We start from the raw sequence: 27861 nt of genomic DNA, 5'->3' as shown, positions 1-27861 counted from the left end.
AAGCTACTAAAGTTACTTAAACCAATTTTTTTTCTCAAGAAGAATGAAATACGACAATGAAGGATAAATATTTCAACAGAAAATCTTTTACAAGTTGATCTAATAAACATTTTTTCAGTTCGCATCTTTATAATGATAGGAAATTCTGTATGCATGCATTTTTTTTCTGTATGTTCTAGAAATCAGTAATAGTTAACTAAAGAATGGAAGAGACACTTTTGAACAGGATCAAAATTTTAACATTTATACTAAGTGCTATTTACCTTCAAATGTGACTTTCGCATTTTGAAATCAAAGAAAGTAAGATTGTATGTTCATGAATTTATTCAGAGTAGTGCCAAGTATTGTTATAACTATAAACAGCCAACTTTATAACTTTGTTCTCTAAAGTTTAAAAATTGAAATTAGAGCATTTTTGGAGAAAAAAAATCATACACATAATTATGGTATTTAGTCTTTACGTACGGCTTTCAGTCTCTTATTTTTAATCCAAGAAGGTAAACTTATGTTTAAACGAAGATAAAAATGTGCATATAAATCTTATGTGTTGCAAGTAAAAAATGTCAGTACCATTTAAAATCATAGTTACTGAAAGGAATATTGTAACAACGCTGTAATAATACAGCGTTGTAATAATAATATACAATCCAGGAACAATACAAGTGAAAAACCAAAGCAAGAGTAAAGTGTAGCTGACAACATCACGCACTCAGAGAACTAGAAACACGATCTTTTCTATTTAATATTTTATACATTAATATCGTCTTCCTTTCAGGCAGATAGATGAATCCATACTTTTATACCGATGATGATTGCTTCAGCTTTTTATTAAAATCCAATATGACCACAAGCTTGTATTCCTGTCGAACTAGAGCTGCAGCAGTTGATCTGGAGAAATAAACACTGCAATGGAAATAAAAATAACTATGTTTTGCCTTAAATAGAATCCTTTTGTGTATTTGTAAACTTGGTAAGATCAAAATAGTCTGAGTAAATCCTATTTTGGGCCATTATAGAAGCACTATCTGTCAAATTAATTTGAATTCGAAAGTGGCATCGACGAGAAACGACTGAAAACAGTAAACAAATCTGAAGGTGGGAATTATAAGAAACTGAAACTAACAGCATCTTGCAACTCCAGTGTTCTGAAGCAACCAATTTTAATGTTGAACATTCGTTACGAAATTTTTCGATAAGCATGAAGTCACGTAATTTAAAAGATATGGAAATCGATAACATTTTAGGTGCAATGGGGGAGGCATGTTCTCAGGATGTTTTGACGTATTGTAGATATGGCATTCACAAGATAATATTATCTTCAAGTGAATTAAATTTATCATTCAGTGAAGCTTGCGGGAAAGGTAATTGTGGTCTTGGCTTCGGCAGGTTCTGTTTTCGATGGGCGTTGTGGACGAAAAGCGCACTCTTATTTCCCATGATTCTTCTAGGGAATATGGGACTATTTCACAAACGGATTCAAAAGAAAAATATGTTGCTAAGTGCAAAAAAAAGTAAATATATTTAGCTTCGTTTTTGTCTTGTTTATTTTTTAAAATTATTTCTATATTAACACTGTTTAAATAATATATTTCACATATTTTATATATTTCTAAATTATAAAAACTGAAATTTTATTGATGTTTATAAGAATTTTAATAGAGACATTATATTGATTAGTTTTCAAGGTAAATAACATAATAATGCTTTAAAAAATGTGAATTGTTATGTTTTCTCTGAAGTTTTGAGTTGCTTATTGAGGATAGTTTTAGATTTATGAATCCTAATAATTTTCTGTATTAGTATTTCATTGTGAAAATTTATACTTCTTTTGTATATCATCTGTATAAATGAAAAAGATATTAAATTTTGAAAATATTATACCAATTTTTACTCTGAAATAAATTTGAGTTTGTTATTAATTATGCTAATAAAAATTTTGTTGTAGGATTTGTTAAATGTATTTATAATGATTTTAATTAAGCAAGGAAGAATATGTTAACAAAACTGAGGGAGGAAATCACATCATCGATTTAATAATTTTATTGGAGTTACAGTATTTGAGGATAAATCAAAAATTTAAAATATTTTATCAATATTTTATTATAATCCTTTCATTTAACTTTTAATTTTAACAAGTTTGATTAAAATTTCATTTAACTTTAGATCTTAAAAAGACTCCAGAAAGACCAACATTTTAATGCTTTCTTTGGAATTGTAACTTGTAGAAATGGATGCAATCCCTGAGTTATTTCTGCAATTTATTTTTTAATCTTTTTTAGAGTTAAGGTTTTTGAACTATTAATTAATTTTAAAATGATTTATGATTTAAAGCTTGATTTTTGTAAAGAAAAAAATATATTCTTGTGCAATTACTGCAAACTCTTTAATGCTATGTCTTGAAATTTAAAATATTAAATAATGTTCTAATTTTGACATATAATCAAATTTTAAAGAACCTATAAGCTTTAAAATGTAAATGTCAATAAGATAAATCTGATATCTCCCAATGCATCTTTTTGTAACTTTTATCCCTTCTTTGAAAATTTTATTTGCCATTTGGGCCTTTGCAGTTTTCTGTAATATTTGATATTACTAGAAGCAAAAAGTCAACTTTATTTATAATCAGCTATGCCAATAAATATAAGTCATTGATGTGATTATTTTCTCATCTAATTTGTCAGCTTTAAGAAAATAAAGATTTGCCCAAGAAATTAAAATAGAGGTTTTATATGAAAAAATAATAAAGAAAAGGTTTGTGTTTTAAATCTTTACTCTAAATAGAAGTTATTTTTTCCTGTACAATTTTTACAAAATGATTTATGGATGTATAAATTATAATGATACATGTATAGAAATGAATATATATATATATTTAATGGTTAACTTCTGAATGTGAAAAAGTTTTAATTGATTGTATTCTTACACTATCCAACTTTGATGACCAGTTGATTTATCAGGAATATTATTTATATTTAATTCCAATTGCATCTGGCATATTTCCATTTCCTTGTTTCTGTCACATTGTCAGGTATTAAAACCATGTTATTTAATAGTCTTCCATATGTTCTGTTTATTGAGTGCATGAATTTTCTCAATGAAGACCTGTCTGATGAGGTTTTATTACTATTAAAAGTGCAATTGTCTGGTTCATCTCTCTTCTAACTTTTGTAATATTGCAAATTCCTTTTTTGTTTGTCTTGTAAACTATACAAATATTAAACAAAATTATACTTCCTTAACTTTCAACAGCGGAAGGAAATCATTAAATATTTAAGAAATAATGAAAACTGTTTGAATTTTAAGTCAGGTCAGGCTGCTGTGAATTAGGCAAATAAATAAATAAAATGTGCTGAAAAATCAGGAAAAATTTGTACATCTATTTAACTAATATTTGTAAAAGGATAATTTTTTGAATTTTGAATCATTGTACTAATTATTTTTATACAATTATATTTTCGAAAGTTATTGCTGAAAAACTGAATTTGGCTTAATTTATTACTGATTAAACTTCTATTTAAAATTTCACATAAAAAATCACTAAGATTTACATTTTTATCCTCCAAGGTGCATTTGTGTCAAATTTAGTACTGTGGAGCAAACAGTCTGATATATAGAATGCCAACATATACGCAGACAGACATAATGGCAGATGCATGCTTGCATATATATTTATTATTAATAGAGATCAGTAAAAAATAAAATATTTATAGCTTCTACTAATGTGATAATCATATTTTTTTAAAAATCAAATTCACAAATGTTATTTCGAAATCATTTGAACATATATATGTAAGCTTTGATATTACATCAATAATATTAGTCTTTTCATTATTTTATGATAAAAGAATGGGATTCCTTTTTTTTTTTCTTTTTGCTTAACTATTTTAAAATAAATATAACTTTCAAAATAATTTTTAAAAAAGAGTTCTGAATTAAGTTATATGTGAAAAATTATCTTAGTTGTATTATGGAAAGAATATTATCCAAAAAATCTTTAATCTTTTGTTTGTAATATTCCCTTTGATTCATTTGTTTTAAATAGTCTTATGAGCAATATTTAGCAAGGAGTTTTTAAAAGCAGACAGTGGAATATATTTTAAGGTTGATGGAGTTTAGTATGCTCATGAATGTGGTATAAATTTCGTTTTTCTTTATTTTTAGCCCTTTGAAATTTTTTTTTTTTCAATTATATTTCAGTTAAGATTAACATTTGGATTTACATTCTTTTGGGTTCCATTCAATTGTTCACTTAAAAAAAACAAAAAAACTTTATGCTAGAACTTGGAAAGAAATAATTTTTCAAGTAATAGGGCACTTGCCATTCAGCTAACAAACTTAAAATTTAAATTTGGATGTATGCATTAAATATGGGAAGAAAATCAAGATCCCATTGTGTGAAAATCTGTTCTGAAATAGCAGTTGTTTTCCACAAGTTTCATTGAAAAACTGAAACTAGTGATGAATAAAATTCCTTTTAGTAGGATGCAGAATGATGTGTGGCAGATACACCAATCAACAATCCAGAAGAAATTCTAAAATTTTAAAAAGTGGTTATTTTTTGTTTTGTTAGTAATATTTTATTTAAGCTCTAAGTTTGCACTTATTTATAATTGGCTAAAGTTGCTCAGTCATAAAGAGGGGGGGGCTTTCTCAACTCTGCTTTGTTTTCTTTGTTATTGTTCTGTCTACTCCAAGGTATGAAAGAGGGGGGGGGGAATCAAAGCAGTGATTGTGCTACAATCCTTTCTGAAGGCCATAAAAGTTTATATTTCTTATCCAACAAGAAGAATAAAGTAAAAGTAAATATACTGATATTATTTAAATATTTAACACCTCTCTTTGTGGGTAGGGTCATACTTAACTGTTTACTCATCATATAATTGCTTAAAATATGTGCGAAGCATAAAATATTGTAACAAATCTATGTCATAATGTGGAAAGTAAAGTTTCATACCATATAAATATATATAAAATCACTTTTCTCAGTTTGTATTAATTGAGTTGAAATATAATATTTTCAATGCAATGTATGAAATTCTAAACATCTACAGGTTCTTAAAAGTTCATCAAAAGCGTTTACTCTAATTAGACACTTTATAAAATTAAAAAATATATATATCTTTTATTTACAAGGGTGCATAGCTTCAATATGTTAAAAAAGAAAACTTACGATTTCTATTCATATATCCATATTTGATTTTTCAGTTATTGATTCATTTAGAAAAATTTCTCAAATTTGAACATTAAATTGTAAAGACTTTTTTCAGTAAATTTTCAGTTTTACTAAACTAGATTGTTTTCTTGATTTTACTACTCTAGTCTAGAATTGACATTTTTGTGTGCCATTTCTGTGTTTGATTGCTTTTCATTTTTTCCCCTTTATGTTTGTCAAAGCCTCTCTCTTTATTTATTTTTACTTTTCGCAGTTAGTATTATTGAAAAGCAGCCTCGAGCCTGATAATTGATATATTATGCCCAGAAAATGCGTATGAAAATAACACGATCTCTATAGAGCGTTGTAATAATCGATTTATAATTGTTTGATAAACCTAGAGAATATGGAAACATTTTTTTATTATTATTGGTTCGAGGGGGGGGGGGATTTTCTTTAAATTTGTGAAATTGAATGAAAATTTCTCTTAATCTCAAGACTTTAATTATCATCAGTGGACAAATCTGCTAGAACTTATATTAAAATCATCTGCATCTTTATGACATTTAATGAATTACGAAACAATCATAATGTCACCGCTTTTTAAAATTGCTTCGTACGTCTAATCAGATTTAAAACTATGTAACTTTAATTTGTTTTCTATTTACTTTTAAAAAGTGCGCAGTTAAAAAAATATATGTATGTATACTTCTATTCTTGTATAAAAGAACTTCTTAAAACTTCCTTTCTGCCATCTTATATAATTTTAAAAGTTTTACTATGTATATAAATATATGCGAAATAAAATATAAATACAGAATTAATTGATGACAGAAGCTTATAATTACAAATATTTAAAAGTTTAATTGAATGCATTCGAATTAATACTGTTTTCTTAATTGTTTTTGCTTACAAATGTGTAAAACTCATAGATGTATGAACTAAGAATTTTTGCTACTTAAATTTTCAGGAGCTCAATCTTTCATAATTTTTTACTCGTGTGGATCATATTTTACCTTTAGGGAGACTTGACTCTAGGTGATTTTGTGAAATATATTTGCTTTTTTCTTAAGTGAGATATAAGTTCAGCTTGAATACATATCTCATTTAAAAAAATTTAGTCTTTATGATGCTAATAATCAAAGTAGTCTAGAAATACAGTACACTCCCGATTATCCGCGGAATTGGGTGGCGCGGCCGCCGCGGATAACAAAAATCGCGGATAATCCGAAAAAAGCTGAAAACGGGTATAGCAAAAGAGAAAACAGTCATTCCAACTTCGAAAAATCGTTTTATGTACAATAAAACGTAAAATAAACAGCAGGAAATGTTTAACTAACGCTTAATATTTTAGTATATCACTCAAAACGAACCTAAACTGCATTTTGTTAATGAAAACAGAAAAGTGCTTTGTACTTACGAGAGGCGTCAAGGATACACAGAAAAATTAATACATATGTACTGTTTTAATACTGTAATGTATTAGGTAATTACAAAAGCATAACTGTAAAACTACACCTTTTTGAAGAAATCAGTCATTTGTGTTTGCTTTTTGCTTTGGAAGCATTTTCTCTTTGCTTGGAAGCAAAAAAAAAAAAAAAAAAAAAACTTAGTGCAGCAGGCGCGGATAATCGGGAGTCTACTGTATTAGCAGCATAAAAGTTGAATCTAGTTTCCCCTGTATATTTCTGGCTCTAATACTCCATATAGACATATATATAATAAACTTATGTTGATATGTTGTCCCTTTAATAGCTGTCATCACTTGTGAACGTTTCCACTGTTGAAAGTAATCGCATTTTTTTTTTTTTTTTTGAAAAATCAGTCTTCTAAGCTTAATGAAATTTAAAGGTTATTTAATCTGAAAGTTCTATTTATTTTTCCTTTTCTGTGTTTATAATATATTTTTATTTTCCTTTAAGCATTTTCAAATACGTTTTTTGGTGACAATTATCAATTTCTTCGTCGCACAAAAGACTTGTTTTTTGTTGAATTGTATATTTAGATAATTTAGCAGTTAAAAATATGAAATGAGTTGATGGATTATTTGCATATTTTTTTATTTTATTTTATTGTGTTTGTTTACTCATTAAGCTTTTTTCAAAGCTGTAAAACATCAATTATGTCGCCACATTTACTTTCATAAATATGTCAACAAGTTTTTTATTGTTGATAAAAAAAAATCGAGATAAGTTTTATTATTTCGTTGTATTTTTCCAAAACATTAATTTAAAATAATAAGATTTCCATTATTTTAGAATTTATTACACAAAATTGTAGATATAATTATTACTGCAACAAAATAAAAGCGAGAAAACAAACAATAATTACTCACATATTTCGAAATAATATGTCTTTTTTTTTTTTTCGTAGCACGGAATTGCATTTTATTAATTACCCCTTTTAATGCCGGACCAATTTGACGCATTGCCTTGGATTTGTGAAAAAGCTCATGAAAAAAAAAAAAAAAAAAAAAAAATATGTTTGCAAAATTCTAAAAGAAATTATTACGAAATAACGGGAAAATAAAGCAGTGCCGATTACATTGCAATATTTTTTGAAAAGTAAAGTGCCCTCGCTTACGTAACAATATATCGTCGTTGGCATTTTTCGCGTGCTGCGAAAGAATGATATATCGTCATTCGGCACTAAAAGGGTTAATGCTATTTCCTTCACGATATCTGCTCACTACCTACGAATTTTATTCGGTTTTTTTGTTAAACCGTCAGTTATATGAACGTACTGAAGCTGTTTGCCCTAGCAAATAAATATCAAAATCTGTCGAAAATTTAGCTGAACTTTTCTGAAATGAAATTAATTCCAAATATTCGCATAATTTGAATTTTTAGCACTGAAGGCGAGCAAACAAAAGCTTCTTTCCCGCTTAATGTAAAAAATTCAGATTTTTTTGCAAATAGTGCTCATTATGATAATGTCACTCAGAAAAGCCACCATTCTTGCTTGGCCATGACCCTGCTTCCTTGCAAAACTATTCTGTTAGTTATTTAACCCTTTGCACTCAGATGTCTCCTCTCTGACACATTTGATAATGCATCTAGACGGTGCATTATTTTGACGTTTTATTTATTTTTTTATTCTGGTTATAAAAAATATCTACAGAGTGCTTGGAAGTAGATTAAATTTTCAGGGAAATTCAATTTAATACTAAACTGATATATATTTATAACTGATTATACATTTATTTTTCGGAGCAATAAACAAGTCCATTTATCAGGTGAATTATTATGCATCGAATTACTTTTCTGAGTGCAAAAGATTAATCATATACAAAAGTGACTAAAGACAGCATTAGTCTGGTGGTAAGATCTTGGCTTCGGGACCGAAGAATTCAATGTTCGAAACTCGATTCCGCACAGGAACCATTGTGTAAACAGGCTTGGTTCTGCTCTCTAGTAATGCGCGGAAGTTTATATAGAGAATGAAGGCTCATCCTGGTTATCTCACCACGATTTAAAATTACGAGATCTGTCCTCAAAACAGCCTTTATTTTTTTAAAAAAACTGAATTTAAATACAGCTTTAGTATGGAATTTAAATATGGCTAAACCGGCAAAAACTTCTGTAATGTTGAGTATTATAATAAAAATGGTCTTACACAAATTTCATTTTTGTATTTTTTTATAAAACGTTGTATCATCACCAATTAAACTTTTATAAAAACAATTTTTAAGTTTTTAAAATTTAGCATTTGTAGAAATTCTTCACTTTAACATGATCTCCCAACTTAAGTAATTTTTCGTATTTTAGGTTTGAATAAACTTATTTGCACAAAACTAGTAAAGTTACCAATTATGGTTGTAGCCTTTTTTTTTTTTATTTTTATTTTGAACAATATTGCTGATTATATTTTCTTCGAATTCTCAATTCTAAATAAGTCATATATTACCATGTTTTTGAAAGTACATTATCAGAAGTTTAAACTATCCTCAGAACATACAGTTTCTGTATTGAAAAAAAATTCTTTCTTTTAAAAAAATATTTAAAAGATCCCCCCCTTCCAAAAAAAATCAGATTTTTATTATTTTTTACAATTCCTATAATTCATTTTGCTAATATTCACAAGTACTCTTTCAGAAAACTTGAAAATTAACGATTGTTTAAAATCGGTTTTATGACACAAAAGTATGACGTTTTCAAAATTCAACAAATATCACAAAGATAGGCATGGTTTAATTTGAATTTACATGAATTTAATTATCTACATTAACATCGACTTAACAAAAAGCTGTGATCTATATATAAAGCTGCGATCATCAGTTTAAAAAAAGTATATAAGATATTTTTTTTTCCATCAGTCTTAGAGTATTACAGAGCCAAGTTCTTATTGCTAAAACTGCTTGTTAAATGTCTACTTTTAAATGCATGAATTGAAATATATTGAAAATACAGCTTGCTTCTTGTATATGCGAATGGAAGAACATTCCTTTAAATCCCTGTCAAAACTGTTATGATGCGATAAGAAAAGAGAATTGAACTTATGATTTATCATAAAATTGTTTTTTAATTACTATCTGGCTCAACACAATATAATCAAATCGCCTATGATTTCTTTAACAGCTTTTCGCCATTTCACACAGAGTTCTTTAAAATTTACATTTTTGTTAGATTTGACAGACAACGACGTATAGAATGCAATAACTGTTAAATTAACAGTTATTGCATTCTATACGTCGTTATCACCTGTAAAAGAATAAATATTACGATATGGAATATTTCCCGTTGCCTCAGCTTTCGGTATATTTATCTTCTGAATGTGACATCAGCAGAAATTCGTCATTAGGCATTCTTAGAAGCTTATTTTATATCAGAGTGATACGCCACTTCATATTTTAAAGCTATAACTATCTTTCAGTCCCGAATTAAGCGATCTATGAACTTTGTTAAAAAATTCAGCAGACAAGTATTTTCATTATGGTTTTTTCTTTTACCTGTTACTTGTATGCATTTTATTTGTATTAATTGTAATGTGTTTGTTTTTATTTGTATTAATTGTAATGTGTTTGTTTTTATTTGTATTAATTAATGGGCCAAATTTTATTTTAATTCCACTTTAAATTCCAGTTCTCTTATATTCACTTATTCTTGGTGCTTTAGTTGACCATCATAACTCTAAAATGGTTCTTGCATCCCTCCTCCCTAAAAAAACAGTTTAACCATCTAATATGCTCGACATTTGATATTTTTTACGATTTCAATATATTAAAACTAAAATTTCGAAATATTTTTGAATTTTAAGATTTTAAGCAAAATAGCATTTTTTTTTTATTTGGGATTTAAAACGTATGACTTAATTTTGTTATATGGTATATATAACAAAATATTTGATCATGCATTTTCTTTCCAAATTTTGATAAATAGGTTAAATAATATTTATTTATTTCCATAGTTAGTTTCTTTTGTAAAGGAAGTGTACTCAATGTGTTTAATACTTATTGGTATATTTATTTGTTAACATTAAGGCCTTATTCAAAGCATAGAATATATATAATATGTGCTTAGTTTTTAAATTATGTATTAGTGCCGGGTATTTACATATCAGTTGTTCCATAAATGCATTTTTTTTTTTTTGTAAAATAATTAAAATGTTTAATAAGAGGAAAAGTTATTCTGGGTTGTTCGGTGTAATGCAATTATTTCATCTTATCAGTTTTCCCCTCATATTCTTGCTAACATCCCCAGTTTAGCATGGACTTTGCTTCTTGAGAAACGCTAAGAAAAAGTTCGCGTATTATACAGTGAAGTGTAAAATTTGTTGCGATACATAGATTTAATTTTAATTTTTTAAAAAAAATTATGTTTTTGGCTTAAAATTGATAATATCAATGCTTATTAATGTTTTGATTTATTGAAATTGATATTTTGTTTTTTCAATTAAGTTGTTTGCTTGTATCCATTTCTTTGATTTTAATGCGCGTCTTTTTTAAAATGAATATTATTTATTTCAGAAATAAAAAGCAATCCGAAAACTTAGAAAAAAGCAAATTATCCATCTGGCAATTGGTAAGATGTATTTTAAGAATTTGTTCTTTAGTTTATATGTATTATTTTAATTGCAGTATGCAAACATCTTAATTTTGCTAATATCTATGAACAAATTTGACTTTATATACTGTGCTTCATACATTGTTTGGTTTTGTCTGAATGTGTTCATGTAGGAGTTTACACTACATGGTAATAGTATATGAAATATTCCCACTTTTAGGGATTTTGGTGAAGTGCTGTATGGCAGTTTTTGATTTCGTAGTCGAATAATGTATTCGATGAAATTCATTTATAAAATTCACTTTGATGTTGTATTGCACAAAAACATATTTAAATATTGCCCACACTTTTTCTTAATTCACAAGAGTTTCGTTAAATTTAAATCTCTATCCGTATTATTCGAAATTCACATCGTAGAAGTAACATTACCTTGTAAAACTCTCAGATGTCGTCCTCGTCATCTGATCGCGGTTCAAAATTACGAGGTCCGTCCCCAAATAGCCCTAGTGTTGCTTTACAACGGGACGTTAATATAACTAAAGTAAGTTAAACCTTGTAAAACTCAAACCTCTTTGTATTAATCGGCATTGTCTTGCATTAATCGGTAGCATCGTTTTAATCGTTCTCTAACAAAATTTCGAAGATCCAGGTGATCCAATGTTGACAATATATTACTTGTATCGCAACTTGTCTGTCAACAGTTTGAAACCTTGAATTGCATTACATTTCTGCTTTTTGTAAACCGATTAAAGTTTTGCTTATTAAATACTACAAAGTTAATGTTCCTGCAAAGTGTCATTACATGCAAAGTAATTGCATGATTTATTGAAAGAAAACGTATCATTTAGACTATCAGTTTTTTTTTATTTTTGTTAATTTATTAAAAGTTATAGCTAATACTCTGACTGAAATATATTCCTTTTAATTACTTTATTACGCATTTTGGCGAAACAATCTGCATTTTATTTTTATTGTATATTAGTGCACGCCCCTTATTCTTTTACTTCTGGTCCCAATTCTTTCACCTTTAAGTAATTATGGGCTCAAATTTTAATTGCATAAAGATATGGCGTGTTTGTGGGCTAATGTGGTTTGTATATTGTGGTGAGTCAAACTTTCTGCTATTAGTTTAGTTTGGAAATCTGTGGTATCCCTGTCATTTGAACTGAGTTTCAAATTAAAAACACTTCCGCAGTTGACAAAAAAGAATACCTAATATAACATTTAATAACAAAGAATTCTGCCAAATTAACGTGTCCTTTATGATTCATACTAATTCACAATAATCTCGCAAACTCAGATTATCTTTCTTTCTCATTTTTTTAAATTTGGAATTTACTTGATACAGCGACATATTCTGAAATATTCTGTAACTGTTGTTTTATTTTGACTGTATTTGTGGAAAAATTTTATGATTTTCACTTTTCCTTTATGGGGAGATTAGTATATTGTTATTTTTCCAACTTAGAAGTATCTTCAGTTATAAAATCTAAGATTTGATTGTATTTTGTTAAATTGTTAATGCTACTTTTCAATATCATTTAAATTTGTAATTTGTAACATTTTGTATAGTTTCGTTATAGTAAAAAATGGGACGTATTTCTTATGATCATTGGATCACTTTTTGCTTTTGTCAATGGAGCTGGATGGCCAATACTTGCTATTGTCTTTGGATCTATGACAAATATTTTTCTGGCAAAATCAACAAGTCCAACACCTTTACCTAATGAAAACAGTTCAATATTTATTCGTGAAGGTAAAATTGCCTTTTGTTATTTTGATAATATAGTAACCTCTATATCCGACATTCCGTTTGGTGTTTGTTTTGTTATTTGTAGAGCGTCAGGGTGAGGTGGATGTGTGACACCCGGACGATTGAACAATTAAGGTTGCTAGAGACTTCAAACCGATTGAGCAGTCGTGATATGAAATATTTGTTAATAATTCCTTAATTTTTTGAATAAGTTTTAATGTTTTAATTCTTCTGAGATTCATTATGTTTAAAGTTCAACTTTTTTCTATTATTATTATGGCTGTTAAAGGAAACATTTTCAGAGGTTTAAGAGTAGCCAAATAAGATCGATTAAAATTGAGGTTATTAAAAGGGACCAAAGAATTAATTGCTATTAAAGTAATTTAGACATACATTGAACATCATGAGGAAATCTCTTGTGCAGAAGTGATATTTTTCTTGCAATAGCATGTTCTGGCAACTGGAACATATCAGTCAGCAGCGAAGAAACTTGATGTCCTGTTCTTTTCTTTTAACTTACCATTTTGTCTTAATCTATTCATTTTCGTTTTGCTTTGCTTTTTTTATTTATTTAGATAGGCTTGTATAATTCATTTGTTGCCGAGATGATTTTTTTTTAATTTTGAAAATCAGTATGTCATGTAAGACATTAAGTTTAATTTGTAGTACGAATATTTTTCTTAAAAAAGTATTCTCTCTTTTTCTTTTCTTATTATCCACCTTCAGCCGCCCCCGTTTATGTCGGATTATCGAGACTTCGCTGCATAAATAAATAAATTAGTAAATAATATGTTTATTATACATTTGCAATGAATATAATGATTAAATATTATAGTAAAATAGATTAGCAATTAATACATTATTGTTAGAATTTTGCATTTAGGTTTACAGTTTTAATACTATATATGTTTTTTTCTTAAAGATGCATATCTGGATCAAATAATTGAAAATGTTACGTTGGACAGCTTTGAAGAGTCTATGACAGCATTTTCTTTGTATTATGTATATATTGGTATTGGTGTGTTTGTAGCTTCTATAATTCAGGTAAGTCTTGCATTTGTATCAAATTAAAACCACTTACCAGGTTATGCATATTTATTTATTATTAAATGCTTACCAGTTTCTTTTAACTAAAACAGATGTAAATCTGTGTGTAAAATTTTGATTTATCTGTTATTTTTTATTGCTAATGATATTTAAAAGCTATATATTTTAAAGCTAATAATTATATTTTTGCTTTCATTGCTAAATGAACTGCAGTTAGTTGTCCGCCTAATTTGAAATAACTGTCTGAAAAAAATTGCCCTAAATGTCTTACTTTAAAAAATGACTTACTAAAAATGCATAGATAATAATTTGATACTGTCATTTAGATACTGTCATGGATGATGGCATGTGAAAGGCAAGTTTATATTATGAGGCAAGAATTTTTCTATCAAGTTTTGCGTCTTGAAATAGCTTGGTTTGACAAACATCAAAGTGGAGAGCTTACAACACGACTGAATGAGTATGGCATTTTTTTTTTTTTAATCAATAGCATGAAAATTTGTCTTCTAAAAATTGTGGATAGATGATTTTTTTAAATATGTAATTATGTCTTAACTTATTATTATTCTATCGATATTGTTTTTTAATCGAGTAAACTGTATCTTTGTCAAGTGAAATTAAAAAAAAAAATATTTCATTTTAGTGACCTGGAACGTGTAAGAGAAGGAATTGGGGATAAATTCAGCATGGTAATTCAGTATGGATCTACATTTCTTGCTGGCTTTATTGTGGGCTTTATCAAAGGATGGCAGCTTACTTTAGTAATAATGTCCATGACGCCATTATTAACTTTATCATCTGCCTTTTTAGGAAAGGTAATTTATGCATTCTTTTCGAAATAATCATTCAATATTTATGTAGGGAATTCAGCATCTTGAGAGTCAGTATAAACGAGCATCCTCTCAGAATAATACTTTAATAAGAATATTACTGTAAGAATTAACTCTGCATGCTGGCAAAAAGTATTAACATAAAGCTATTTGAGCAAATTTAAGACTGAAACATATTTAAGATAAATGAACAGATATCATGCCAATGGCAGTTATAATCCCATCTAAAGGCTTTTCTCTCGAATATGCATGGACCACAATAGTCAGGTGGAAGGTCTGAGCATCAGGGCCAGTAGGTTCCTGGTTCGAAACCCGATTTCATCTCCCTGTAAACTCGTCTGGTGTACTTTAAATTTATCTGGTCCTAATATCCCCCTGAAGGTGAGATGCTGAAATTTGGAGAGGAAAGTTGCAGATTCGGGTTTTTGTCTAAGTCACATGATTACGGTTCAAAATTATGATGTCCATCCCCAAATAGTCTTACAATTACTTCAAAAAAGGGACGTTCATATAACTATACTTTGGCCAGTAGGTGGATGTCTCTCTTAAGTCGAATTTATACTGTATAGTTCTGTTAGCGCACCAAGAGAATGCACGCATGGATAATCAAGAGGAATACTGTATAATACACTTTTGACAAATTTATTTTTTCCTCTGCATATAAGAAAATACATTAACTTTTAAACCAGCTATATTGAGCGATACCAGCTCACTTCTATATTTATGGAACAACAGACTGAATCAATCAGGAAACAACTTATCCTCATATAAAAATTTCTTTAGCGAATCAGTTTTGTGTTATTTCTAGTTTAAACTAATAAATTGTTATGCTTCTATTAAAGAAATGAAAAGATAAATGTTTTGCAACTAAAATACATAGCCAAAAACATTTTTTTTATAATCAAAATTATTATGGAAGAATTTTAAAAAATTGTTCAAAAACTATTTGAGAAGCATTAAACTAGATTAAAATTGTATAAAAACAAAATGAATTAATGCATTATTTTCGAAAATCTGAGGAAGTTGGTAAAAATTAAATAACGACATGAAGGTTAAACAAGTAATAATAATAATAATAAAGGACATTTAGCATAATAACAGATAGTGAATATTTTTAACAGTCCCACATTAGTAATTACTTTTATACTTATTTTTTTCATCTTAAAAACAGTTTTAAAAAGTCAAGTTCGTATAAAAGTTTTAATGTGTATTGTTATTTAAATGTAACTATTTGGCATATACTGTTTTTTAAAAATAGTAATGGGCCCGCGGTGATCAGGCGTTGTAGGCTTCCAGGTTTGAGATCCTATTCCATGGAAGAACCGTCGTATAAGCGGGTCTCATGCACGTTAAATCCGTCGGGGGCCAACGTGCTCTCGTTTATATGGTCGGAAGTTGATGTGATCGCCATCCGACTACGGCTCAAAATTACAAGGTACGCCCCAAAATAGCCCTAATGTTACTTCTAAATGAGAAATTAATGAAATAACTAAACTTTAAAATGATATTTGATACATTGCTAAAGAGCTTTTAAGTAAAAAAAGTTATTATTTGTTGTTGTTTTTCAATGAGATTTTGATGATGGCTTTTTAGACAATACATCATTTATTGCGCGTGCCAACACACAAATATACGCACATACAAGAAATTATATATATATATATATATATATATATATATATATATATATATAATTGAGAAATAGAGAAAATGAATACTAGATCACAGATTCAGTATCATAAACACGTAGCTAATCTTCAAGGGTTCGTGAGAAGAAGAGAGAGAGATTGGAATGAGAGAAGTGGGTAACGAAATCACATAGATGTTTATCTGCACAAAAATATTCTAGAAAAAGTAGCTTGCCTCATTCCATCCTTATTTTTATAATAGTACATTTGGACAATTTTGCTTTTCAAAACTTTAGTGAGAAATTTTGTTAAATTCATTTCATAATTTTTTGCAGAACAGTTTTTAAAGCTTAATCAAAAAAGTGTATGAGCATGGAAAATTCAATTTTTTATAAATGCCAATTCTATGTCTATCATTATTGTTTATAATAAACTTGTTTGCATGACAGTTTTGTTATCCGTATATTTGTAAAACATCTGCAGTTGTGATAAGACAGTGAATGATGTAGTCAAGTGAAAATATGAACTATTTATTTATTTACCTGAGTTTATTTGAAATTTTGAATTATTCACTGTAATTTTAATCAATGCATGCTCATTATAATTTTAATTAAGTGGATTTGCTTTAAAGTATATATTTTTCTTCCTTTCATAGATAGTTTCTACCTCTTCAGCTAGAGAACAAAAGAAATATGCTGTTGCCGGTGGAATTGCTGAAGAAGTTTTGTCAAGTATCAGAACTGTTACTATGTTTAATGGTCAAGATAGAGAAATCAAGAGGTAAATGCATCGCTTTTTATTTGATTAATGCTTATATTGTAGTTCGTTTTTATTCTATAAAAGTATCTTAGTCTCTCTTCCTGATGATATTTAAATGAAATAATTCTTTCCATAGAAATGACACAATTTTAACTATTGCTTCTATTTTGATGAAATATATTCACCCTAATTTTGCATATACATTCACTCTGAATTAGCATTTAATTTTCAATTTTTTAGATTCTATAAATCTATATTATAAATTGTGGAATATGCAGTGAATAATTTTATATTACATAAGTCCAAACAAATTCATATATTACATTTATATCTACTTTTAAGGTACAAATCAGCTTTAAATGAAGGGCTGCAGGTTGCACTTCGAAAATATGTTTACGTTGCATTTGCTTTTGGATTTACTTTCCTAGTTTTGTATGGATCCTATGCCTTAGCATTTTGGTAAGTTAATTCTTCCTTCTAATTTAAAGTAAGCGTCTATTGAGAGGCTCTAAAATGTAGTCTGTTTTCATATTTTCATCTCTTTACATTATTTTCAAATGAAGGCATCATTTAAAAAATGAAAAATATATTGAACGAAAAAATTTAGTACCATGGTACTTATATTAGGAAATCAAAACTAGATAAAGTATACTGAACTTCCAAAAATTGGAACTGGAAATTTAAAGTTTCTGATTACATGAATTTGTTATTCGGCTGAACATAAAGATACTTTTGCAAGTAAAAAAAAAAAAAAATGTACTTTACTTCTGTTGAAAATGAAGTAATGGTTTTATATTCTATTGAAAGAAATATTTAGATTTAAAATATCAAAATGCTGTCTACATTAAACTTTTTAGTTTATTTTAAATTTTTCTTTTGGAAAATAAAATTTTCCTTTTGGTTTGAAAATGTTTCATATTGAGTTGAGCCAGCAGACTTTGTTTTAGGGCTGATGGGAGTAATGAATTACAGAAAATTCAATTCTAAAGGGATTTAAAAATATTTCTATTAACATTTCTGTATTTAAACTGAAAATTAATATAATTTAAAAAAAAGGAGTATGCAATTATGGAAAATTTGATTGTTTCATTTTTGGAAAAAACTTTTTATTGTGAAAGTGCAATCTTCAAAGTATTAAGACCAAAATCAATCACTTTCACTTTGATAAGTCCCATAAAACATCGACTTAATCCTGTCTGCTGTCATTTATGCTAGTTCTGTGTAGGAGAAATTTATCTTTCAAGCGCTGAAGTCTTACAATGTTCAGTACTGCCATTTTATTTATAATAACCCTTTAAGTTAGCCACATTTATTTCTCGAATTTTCATTTACTTTTAAAAAATGCTAAGTTCAACAACAATATACTATAATTTTGTGAACAACTTGTAATAAATGTTATTTCATTGGATTTTGATTTGTGAGCAAAAAGAAATCTATAAGCAAATTCATATTTCTTTTTACTGAGAGAAAAATTCTAATTAATTTTTATTCAATTTATATTGAAAATATAAAACCAATATGATGGTGATTTCCTTTGTATCTTCGGTTTACCTAATTTTTTTTATTCCTCTATTGTTGCTTTATTTTATTTCATTGAAAGTTATTTATTTTTTAAGTTATGGAATTGTATGAGCATTTTTGGAATTTCAAATTTTTTTCTTCACAAAAATTTAATGCTTATTATAGTTATTTTATAATATTCATAATTTTCTAATTTTTTTTAAGGTATGGAGCTGAATTAGTTTTAGCCAACAAAATGTCACCCGGTGATGTATTTTCAGTAAGTAAATGAATAATTCCATAAACATTTGCTTTTAGAGTTGTTGCTCGAATAAACTTCCTTTGATATGATATGTCATTTGGGCTAAATCTTTTAAATAAATATCACCATATATTATTGTTATTCCAAGCCTTTGAATAAAAAAACATTTAATTTTTAAAGAGGAAACCTTTTTAATTTGGACTATTAAGGTTCTGTCTTTTATTAGGAAACTATATGGCAATTTTTAATATGATATACATTTGTAAATGTCAATAATAGCATAGGAAGGAATCTTAACTTGAATTAACTGAAATACATTATTTTTATGTATATGATAAATAATTTTGTTTTATAAGTAAATTCTTGCTTGATTATATTGCTTATAAATTCTTGTTTATCCTAATAATGAAGTTTTCATTATTCATATTACTTATAAACCATGAAACTGAGGCAAAAAAAAAAAAAAGTTGATAAATTGTTGTTATGTTGGAAATTATTTTAATCTTTTTATTTTCATATGAAAAGAGTTATTCTTAATTTGCACCCATTTCCCTCTTATATTCTGCATGGCCCAAACCGCTAAATTTATGGACTTTTTCCCCCCCGCCAATAACTCTCAAATGATATATTTCTCAGAACATTGTATTAATCAATAAATAAAATAACACAAAATTCTACTTCGAATAATTACCCCATTTTTGAAATTACTCGAAATTTTATATATATATAATGGGAGTTCAAAAAAATCCACTTTAATCTCTAGAGTCTTTAACAAAATTGCATTTATTTGATGTTTGACCTAATTTTTGCAATGTAAAATATGTTATTAAAAAAACCCCTCTCGTTTGGAAATCGTACTGCATCAAATTCTGTATCAAAAGAAGCATTTTAAAATATTAAGTTCTAGTTCGAAAGCTTAACTTGAATCAAATTTAGTTGATTTTCTAATCGGCACATGCATCTTCACAGCATACCAGAAGTACTTTTATGAGTACTTAATTTCAGGCAAGTGGGCATTTTTATATGCAAAATAATGTCATTTATCCCGGTAGGATGTGTTGAAACTAAAGTTCTTACTAATGTTTGATAAATACGAAATGTTTATTATAATAGTTTTTTCACTATCAGAAGATCTGATAAATTCTAGTAAGGACTTAAGTGTGACTTGACTATTAAACAGCTTTAAAGAGAGATATGAAATCTAGTGCTGAAGATTTACCTTATGATATAAAGATCACTGGTAGTACATAATCTGAGTGTGTTGCAGCTGTGTCTGCAATTATAGAGCTTTTTGAACAAATGAAAAAAATTTGAATGCTATTGTTTTCTACCACAGAAGAATATGTGGACGCAAGATTATTCAAAATAACTGGAGATAACAGTGATTGTAAGAAGCTTGTAGATTTTTTCCTTTGCTGTAATATATTCCCAATAGCTGAAAGCAGTGTCCCTCTCTGCAGGGATGCTCTTATATGAAAAAATAAATTTCTATTTGTCAGGCCGATTTAAGTTGGAAAACACTGTTGAAAACAATTCTGTCAAGTGAAAATCTTCCTGACAAGCAAAGTGAAGCGAGTCTTCACCAATACTGTACAGTTGCATGACGAAGTGGTGTCAATACATCCATATGCCCTCAAAGTATTTCATAGGAGAGCAAAATCAAAACTCAAAAACTATTTTACTTTTGGAACTGCTCTTTACCCTTTATTCTTATTTGAAGAACAAAGATTGTAGAAAAAGTAGGAAGAACTGGTTGAAGTAGGTGGAAATCGAAACTTCTGATATAGCCTAACTGCTTTAGCTCCTAATCGACTTCCAAAAAGATGAAACCTGGTAAAAGAAAATCAGAAAACCTTTTCTGTTCTTCAACACCTGTCAAAAAGAGTTATCTATTTTTTATGCATGCTTTCAGTGGATGATTCAATGAATAAACTCTAAAAAAACTATTCAGAAGTGATGCCTGCAAATGTTTCCAAGGGATAAAGTAATGCTTGTGGTTGTAAGCAGTAAGGAATGAAGCGCTCTTTGATTTGTTTCAACTTCAGAGGTATGTCGTTTACCAGTGTACCAATTTAATTTGGACGATGATGTTATTCTATATGGTGATGAAGTTGTTGAAAATAGTTTTAGAAAGATGCTAACGACTACTTTAAATTTGTATTTTTGAAGCTGACTCGTACACAAATGTATCGAATTCCGGTAAGGTATCCAAATTTTTCTTTCTGAAAAAGGTGATTTCATAAATTTCAATTTCTCCCTTCTTTGTACTTTATTTCTTATAGTTTGAATAAATAAAGTAAGTGCATGGTAATATGAATGTTCTTTTCCAAACGTCAATTGATTCACCAAAATTAATGCTTTATTTAGCAATAAAAATAGTTTGACCTTAGGCTGGTAATCGAAATTCGATTAAGAATTGTAACTATGTTAAGATTGTAACTATGTTCAAAGTTAAAGATGATGCAGTGCAATATTCTAAATAGTGGTATTTTACATAAGTGGTCTTTACCCATTTTTAAGTTACAATAATGAGGTAAAAAATCAAAAATATGCTTATTTTGCCCAAAATAGTAAAACGTTATGTTTTTGGAACTCATATTATTTCTATATTACTTTAAGTGATTTCAATAATAAAGTAATAATTCATAGCAAAATTTTTATACTTTATTTTATTAATTGGTGAAATTTTCTTAAAAATTTGTCGTTTGTAAATTATTGACGAAAAAGGGAAAGGAAGTGGGATCCAAAACTTTAGAGATTATTAGGTTCCCACATAGAACGTTAAGCAGGTAATCGATACAAACTTCAAATAACTCTTTTTTCATGTCAATAAAGAGATTAAAACAGATTCCTGCTTTAAATGAAGTAATCGGAGCCGAAATCATTTTTTTTTCATGGCCTGTTAACTTAATGGAGCGTTTACAATAAAAACGAATAGTTGATGCATGGAAAACTGTGAATTGCAATAAAAAAAATTGTAACTCGATTTGACTTATTGAAGTTGATAACAGATTTCTAATAGGGTTTTTACTATCTTTTTAGCGGCAGAATTGTAGCTCTTAAATTTTTTTCTTAGTTTTTACTAATTTACTTTTTCTAAAAAAAAATTTCCTTAGCTTTTAAATATAGAATATTTATATATATGTTCGTTCTCAAAGCTGCTGCACAAGCCTTTTTTCATTAAAGCATGAAGTATATGACAAAACATTGCTGGTGTTTCTCTTTTAATGTTACTCATTGTTATTTTTATCACTTTATTGCAAAAATGCTACAATTTCTTTTTTAAAATAGAAAATAAAGGCAAATCTGTAAGAAAATATGTATTTGCTAAAATTTATACAATTTCCGTATTGTTCCTCATTGAGTTTGACTGTAATTAATCTCTTTCAACTCATTTTGCTTCCTGCATTCCATTTTTCTTATTTCTTTTATTGTCTTATTTTTATACATTTATTTTTCTGGTATAAAATGATTTTTTTTAAATTGTAGGTGTTTTTTGCTGTAATGATTGGATCATTTTCCTTAGGTAATGCTATGCCTCAGTTAACTTCTGTCGCTACAGCCAAAGGATCTGCAAGTTCAATATTTAACATTATTAATACGGTATTTATTGTTTCTATCTTTGAATATTTAATATTCATTTATTAATTTCTTTGCTCAAGAAAATAAATTATAAATTTTGCTATTGAATTTATTGCTATTTTGCTAATTGAAACTACTTTGTTCTTATACGTATACATTCTCAAAGAAATTGTACTACATTTTATCGCTAATTTTTCTTTTTATATCTACTGACATCTTTTTTAATGTTATATTTAAAATTTTCCTTTTAATGATTTAAATGAGGTATAAAAAAGAATAGTCAGAGTTAAATTTTCATCTGTATACTTTAACATATTTATAGATATTTTGTTGTTTTAATATGCAGAGTTTAAACAGCTTTCTTCGAATATCTATTACGTTTCCAAACGCTTCCGTAACCAGTAAGCAATAATTATGAGAAAAGACAGTGTGTATTGGATATTTTTTATAACTTTTCCTAAATTATTTCAAAAGATTTCTCTAGATTTAAAATAGAAGTATGCAAGTAATTGAAATTCTAAATCTCCATTTGCAGAAAAAAAAAAAAAAAAAAAAAATTCATTACTCTTTTAGATTGAAGTTGATTAATACATTATCTTGAAATTATCTTTTAAGGCAAAGCTTAAGACTACTGGGCATGAAAAAGGACTACTTCTCATTTTAAACGTGTATATATTTATATATACAAGCGTTATTTTTCATGATGTAACTGTTTAATTGTTTTTACAAATTCAGTTGCTCAATATTTAGTGAGATAAAACCAATAATTATTCAAGAAGAATACGATCTCTTAAACTGTAATCAACTTAGTTTGTATTTTTAATAAGTTAAATTGTTTTGTAGCAGTTGTAAAAAAAAAAAAAAAAAAAAAAATTATTTTTCGTACTACGATAAATCATTATATGCAATTCATTTTTGTAGTATTTAATTTCTGTTTTCTTTTAGAATATTATATTCTTTGTACTTATAACATAATAACTTAATAGAGTTTTTCATTTATCATTTTGCATCAATTCTTTGTCGAAGGCCTGAAAAATGTCAGCCCTGTTGATTTATTATAAATATTTGATATTGTAGTAGAGTATATGCAAAATGTTTGACGAGATAACGATTTCGGAAAATATTTTTGCTATTTTCTTATGATATAATCTTAAACTATGGTAGAACTCCAGATAGTGCCTTACATAACATTATTATAAGAACGTTGATATTTTCTTTCAAAAATGCATATGAAACCATTTTATTTTAAAACATTTTAATGAAATTTTGTTAAACTAAATGTTATTTCAATATATTGTGAGCTAATATGAGAAATGCGGTTCTTTCTTTTTCACTGCAACCTCCTCGCTTCATCAGTAAGGACAATCATAGATTTATTCATTCAATTTTCAGAAAAGAAAGCCCAATTATGCTCTTGGTTTTAAAGCGTTAATTGACACCCTGCTTATAAGAAATGAATACCGATTATAATTTACTGTCCATTCTTATATACAAAGAAGATTTTTTTACACTCCTCAACCCCAAATTCATATTCTTAATTCAATACTTTATGCCGAAATGATCATATTTCAGTTTCTCAAATCAATACCAACTTTCTTCAGCCATAATAATTGGTAAAAAGTTGTTATAATATGTCAGTAAAAAAATGGGATAAATTTTAAAACAAAATTGTAATTTTTTTTAAATGAAAAGATTTTTCAGTGGGAGAATACTCTACATACATAAAACTATTTACTTCATTTTATTATGCTAATTAATCAAAGCAAATATCACCTGCCTGTCCTTCTCCATTAATACTTATACCAGTGCTTACGTATCCTCTTTTTTCTATATTTTATTTTTAGAATCATTCTTTAAAACGGTGAATTCGCTATCTCAAGAACTTCAGGGTTTTATTTTCCAAGAGTAAATGTTTTTGCAGTTTATAAAATTAGCAAAATAGTAGAATTAATGGAAACTCCAGAATATTTCTACTTTTCGAAAATTGCACTGAATGAAACTTTGTATCACGTATTGGCAATACAAATAATTTATTTAAAGTTACTTTATTTACACTTTTTGTAACTTTTATCTTGTTCAATTTGGTCAATCGTATAAAGTATAAATTTAATAAAAGTTGGCTATTCAGTGTGTGAATTTTTATTCTTTCTGTTTTCTAGGTGCCAAAAATAGACCCTTATTCAAAAGAGGGTATTCAACCAAGAGATTTTTCTGCGAACATTGAATTTCATAACGTAAACTTTTCGTATCCTACTAGAAAAACTGTAGAAGTAAGACTTGCATTCCTTTATTGTAATTATTGGTTTTAAAAATCTTATTGATTGAAAGACCATATATCCATTTTCATAACACTTGACGGAACATTTTATAATTACAACTAAGTGGCATTTATTTGATAATAATTTGGTAATGATTGTTGATCTATAAATTTGCACCATTCTAATTTGAATATGGCTGCTGTAATTTTTAGAATCTGCAGTTAAGTATAAAATAAAGAAAATTATCAAATGCCTTTTTGGCATTTTTAAAAGTATTCTTTATTCAAGAAGGTCTGCATAATTAACAAACATACAGCAGATTTTGCCATAAAATAACACTTTAGCTTAATAATCATGTTTAAGTAAGTTCTGTAAGAGAAAGGCTTAAATATTGTGAACTTTCTAACATTTATTCTAATCGCTCGTTTTTATATTTGTAATCTGTTGTTTTGTTGGAAATTTAGTGTTAAAATTTGATGTGAAAATGATTATCACCTTTAGTTTTCCTTTAGAAATACTCCAAGAGACAACAGAGTGTAATAATTGCATTTTTGCTGCGATTTTAAATTTAATGTCAATTTTTATATTAAGCAAGAAACTGTTTTTTTTTTTATGCTGGTGCTGACTATTATTCACATTCTTGCATTTTATACCTTTTATGATGAACTCCTTGATAACTTTTTGTCCATGAACTTATTGTATCTTACCATCTTAATGGAAGAAGGGTTTTTCCGTTTTTATATATACTACTACATATTTGAATTTTATTATTATAATTTGCCGTTTGATAATTCGTCAACACTTTTTTCAGGTGTTGAAAAAATTTTCCTTGCTCATCAGAGAAGGTCAAACTGTCGCTTTATGTGGTCCTAGTGGAAGTGGAAAATCAACTATAGTTAATTTAATTCTTCGTTTTTATGATCCGGTTAAAGGCCACGTAAGAACTTTTGTGATTTTTAATTCATAAAATGGAAAACCTAATTCATTTTGAAGCAAATAAGGAAATGTTATTAATTTAGCTGAAAAATAAACAATTTGTTAGAAATTCTTTATTCTAAACATATGTTCTTTTTTTAGGTAACCTTAGGAGATTATGATTTAAAAACTCTAAATGTCAGTTGGCTAAGATCAAAAATAGGAATTGTGAGTCAGGAACCTGTTCTCTTTAGTGGAAGTATAGCAAAAAATATTGAATATGGCCATGAAAATGTAACTTTTTCTGATATTGTGGCTGCTGCAAAGATGGCTAATGCCCATGATTTTATAACTAAATTACCTCAGGTTAGTTGACAAGTTCTGTTGTTTTTACAAATTGTTCATTGTATCATGAATTTAAATAACCAGAGAAATTTTGTCTTATACGAAGTTAAAAATATGTTTTTCTGCAGAATTACTGCTCGAGTGAATTAAATAAAAAGCAATCATTCTAATATATAATCTATATGTGACACCAAAAATTTCTTGATGGTATTAGCTTTTTATGAAGGGTTTTTAAATCATATCAACACATGTAAGAATTACCAGTCTCTTTATGCCTCATATATTCCTTGATATGTGATATATCTATAATAAATTTAAAAAAAAATCCAAAATATCAAATAGAATATTACTAGATGACTAAAGAAATAACCAGAACATTAGACTTGTTTCTGATATAAGGTATATTCCTTTGTTTCCTCTTATGAAAATTCGAGTAAGGTATTAAATTGTCATTTTGAAAAATAATCAAAAATTGTATTAATGTCTTTGTGTGTGAATATATATATTCTCAAGATGCGCTAAGGTGTACTCAAATGATAAGTGGGTACTTGTGGCAGCTTCATAATTGAAGCATCATCATCATTTAAGGTTGTAACACAGCGTTCGAAATGTATATGATAGTTCCCGTATAGCCTATTTACCTGTTCGTGTGAAGGTTTTTAAAGTGAATTTAACGCGTGTTGGAGATGGGTGCATCTAGAACGGAACAATCCATGGTAATAGCACGGTTTACTGACTCAAGTTTTGATGAATTTGAGTAATGAAATGATCAATCATCCACCATCATCTGCAGTGCAGTAGAGTGTGTGCGAAGTCGGTACTAATGCCCCTGATCGCAAGAAGCAACGAATGGACCTCGGTCTGCAACATTCAATATGTCTTGAGGAAAATACCGCATTTCTGAAGCGTTGTGGGCGATGAGTTGCCATGTACCCATTATACTATATACTCGAATCAAAGAGAACAAGTGTGCAATAGAATCATAATCTCCTCCATCGAAAAAATTAGGAGCAATTCCGACTGCAAGGAATTGCTAATGTTTTTCTTCGATCCCCATAGGCCACTTTTGAACGATTTTCTGTCACAAAACTCCACTTTCAGTTCTGCACAACATTATAGAATTCGCACGAAATTTCGCAGAACTGTCAAAAGTAAGTGCATGGACATTCTGTCGCAGCAAGTGATCCTTCTTCATGATACCAGGTGTCTCCAGTGATACCCAATTGACTCTAAACATATTCCGTTGGGAAGTGTTGGATTTACTGTCATGCGACTGTCACATTTTAGATTTTTTAAGGAAGTGTTTAAGTGAAAGATTTTCATTCAGAGAATGAAAGGGACGGAATCTGTACAGAACTTCTTCAAACAACTCCAATAATTCTACACTAAAATCATTGTCTTTCTACAAAATGATGTGATCAACGTTTGAACAATAATAGAAATTTCTTTTAGATTTGTAATATAGGAATTATTTTTTCTTTGTCCACATTTCATTAGGTCAACTGACATATTAACAATGATAAATCGTTTCTTAACATCACTGGGAAAATGAGAAGAGGAATTCCAACAAATCGGCTGAAGAAATCGAAATGCTAATTTACTCTAAATTTGCTAAATTTACTCTAAGATGCATCGTTCATTTAAATTTTCGGACATCAACTGAAAAAAAAAAATCGTTTCATGTTTTTAGTATGGATGTGTATAGAATATCCATTTAGTGTTTTAAGTTCAATCTAGTTATGAATAATATTAACTTTAATTTCAATTTTTCTTTAATTTTGTAATACAGGGTGTTTCAAAAGTTCTTAAAGTAGACCAAGCATATAGA

The 27861-nt window shown here is 27.9% G+C and overlaps 1 protein-coding gene across 4 annotated transcripts in view; it reads left to right on the top strand.

Moving 5' to 3' along the window:
• Positions 1-1178: 1178 nt before the first annotated feature.
• LOC129960075 (ATP-dependent translocase ABCB1-like) overlaps positions 1179-27861 on the top strand; it is a 55147-nt gene continuing 28464 nt past the window's right edge. Inside the window, exons 1-13 of one of the 4 annotated variants that reach the window (XM_056073162.1) lie at positions 1179-1511; positions 11118-11172; positions 12727-12910; positions 13830-13951; positions 14281-14414; positions 14598-14769; positions 17068-17192; positions 17514-17630; positions 18897-18951; positions 22423-22536; positions 24675-24785; positions 25585-25710; positions 25851-26054. In XM_056073162.1, the coding sequence (XP_055929137.1) occupies positions 1399-1511; positions 11118-11172; positions 12727-12910; positions 13830-13951; positions 14281-14414; positions 14598-14769; positions 17068-17192; positions 17514-17630; positions 18897-18951; positions 22423-22536; positions 24675-24785; positions 25585-25710; positions 25851-26054 (1632 nt within the window). In that variant the 5' untranslated portion in view covers positions 1179-1398. Of the gene's footprint in view, positions 1512-10005; positions 10110-11117; positions 11173-12726; positions 12911-13829; positions 13952-14280; positions 14415-14597; positions 14770-17067; positions 17193-17513; positions 17631-18896; positions 18952-22422; positions 22537-24674; positions 24786-25584; positions 25711-25850; positions 26055-27861 lie in introns of those variants that run through there. The other 3 variants (XM_056073164.1, XM_056073163.1, XM_056073165.1) reach the window with 3 other exon arrangements.

The sequence above is a fragment of the Argiope bruennichi genome, chromosome X2 (genome assembly GCF_947563725.1).
Source record: "Argiope bruennichi chromosome X2, qqArgBrue1.1, whole genome shotgun sequence".
Taxonomy (NCBI): Eukaryota; Metazoa; Arthropoda; class Arachnida; order Araneae; family Araneidae; genus Argiope; species Argiope bruennichi.
This window is presented reverse-complemented; position numbering and strand designations above follow the sequence as displayed.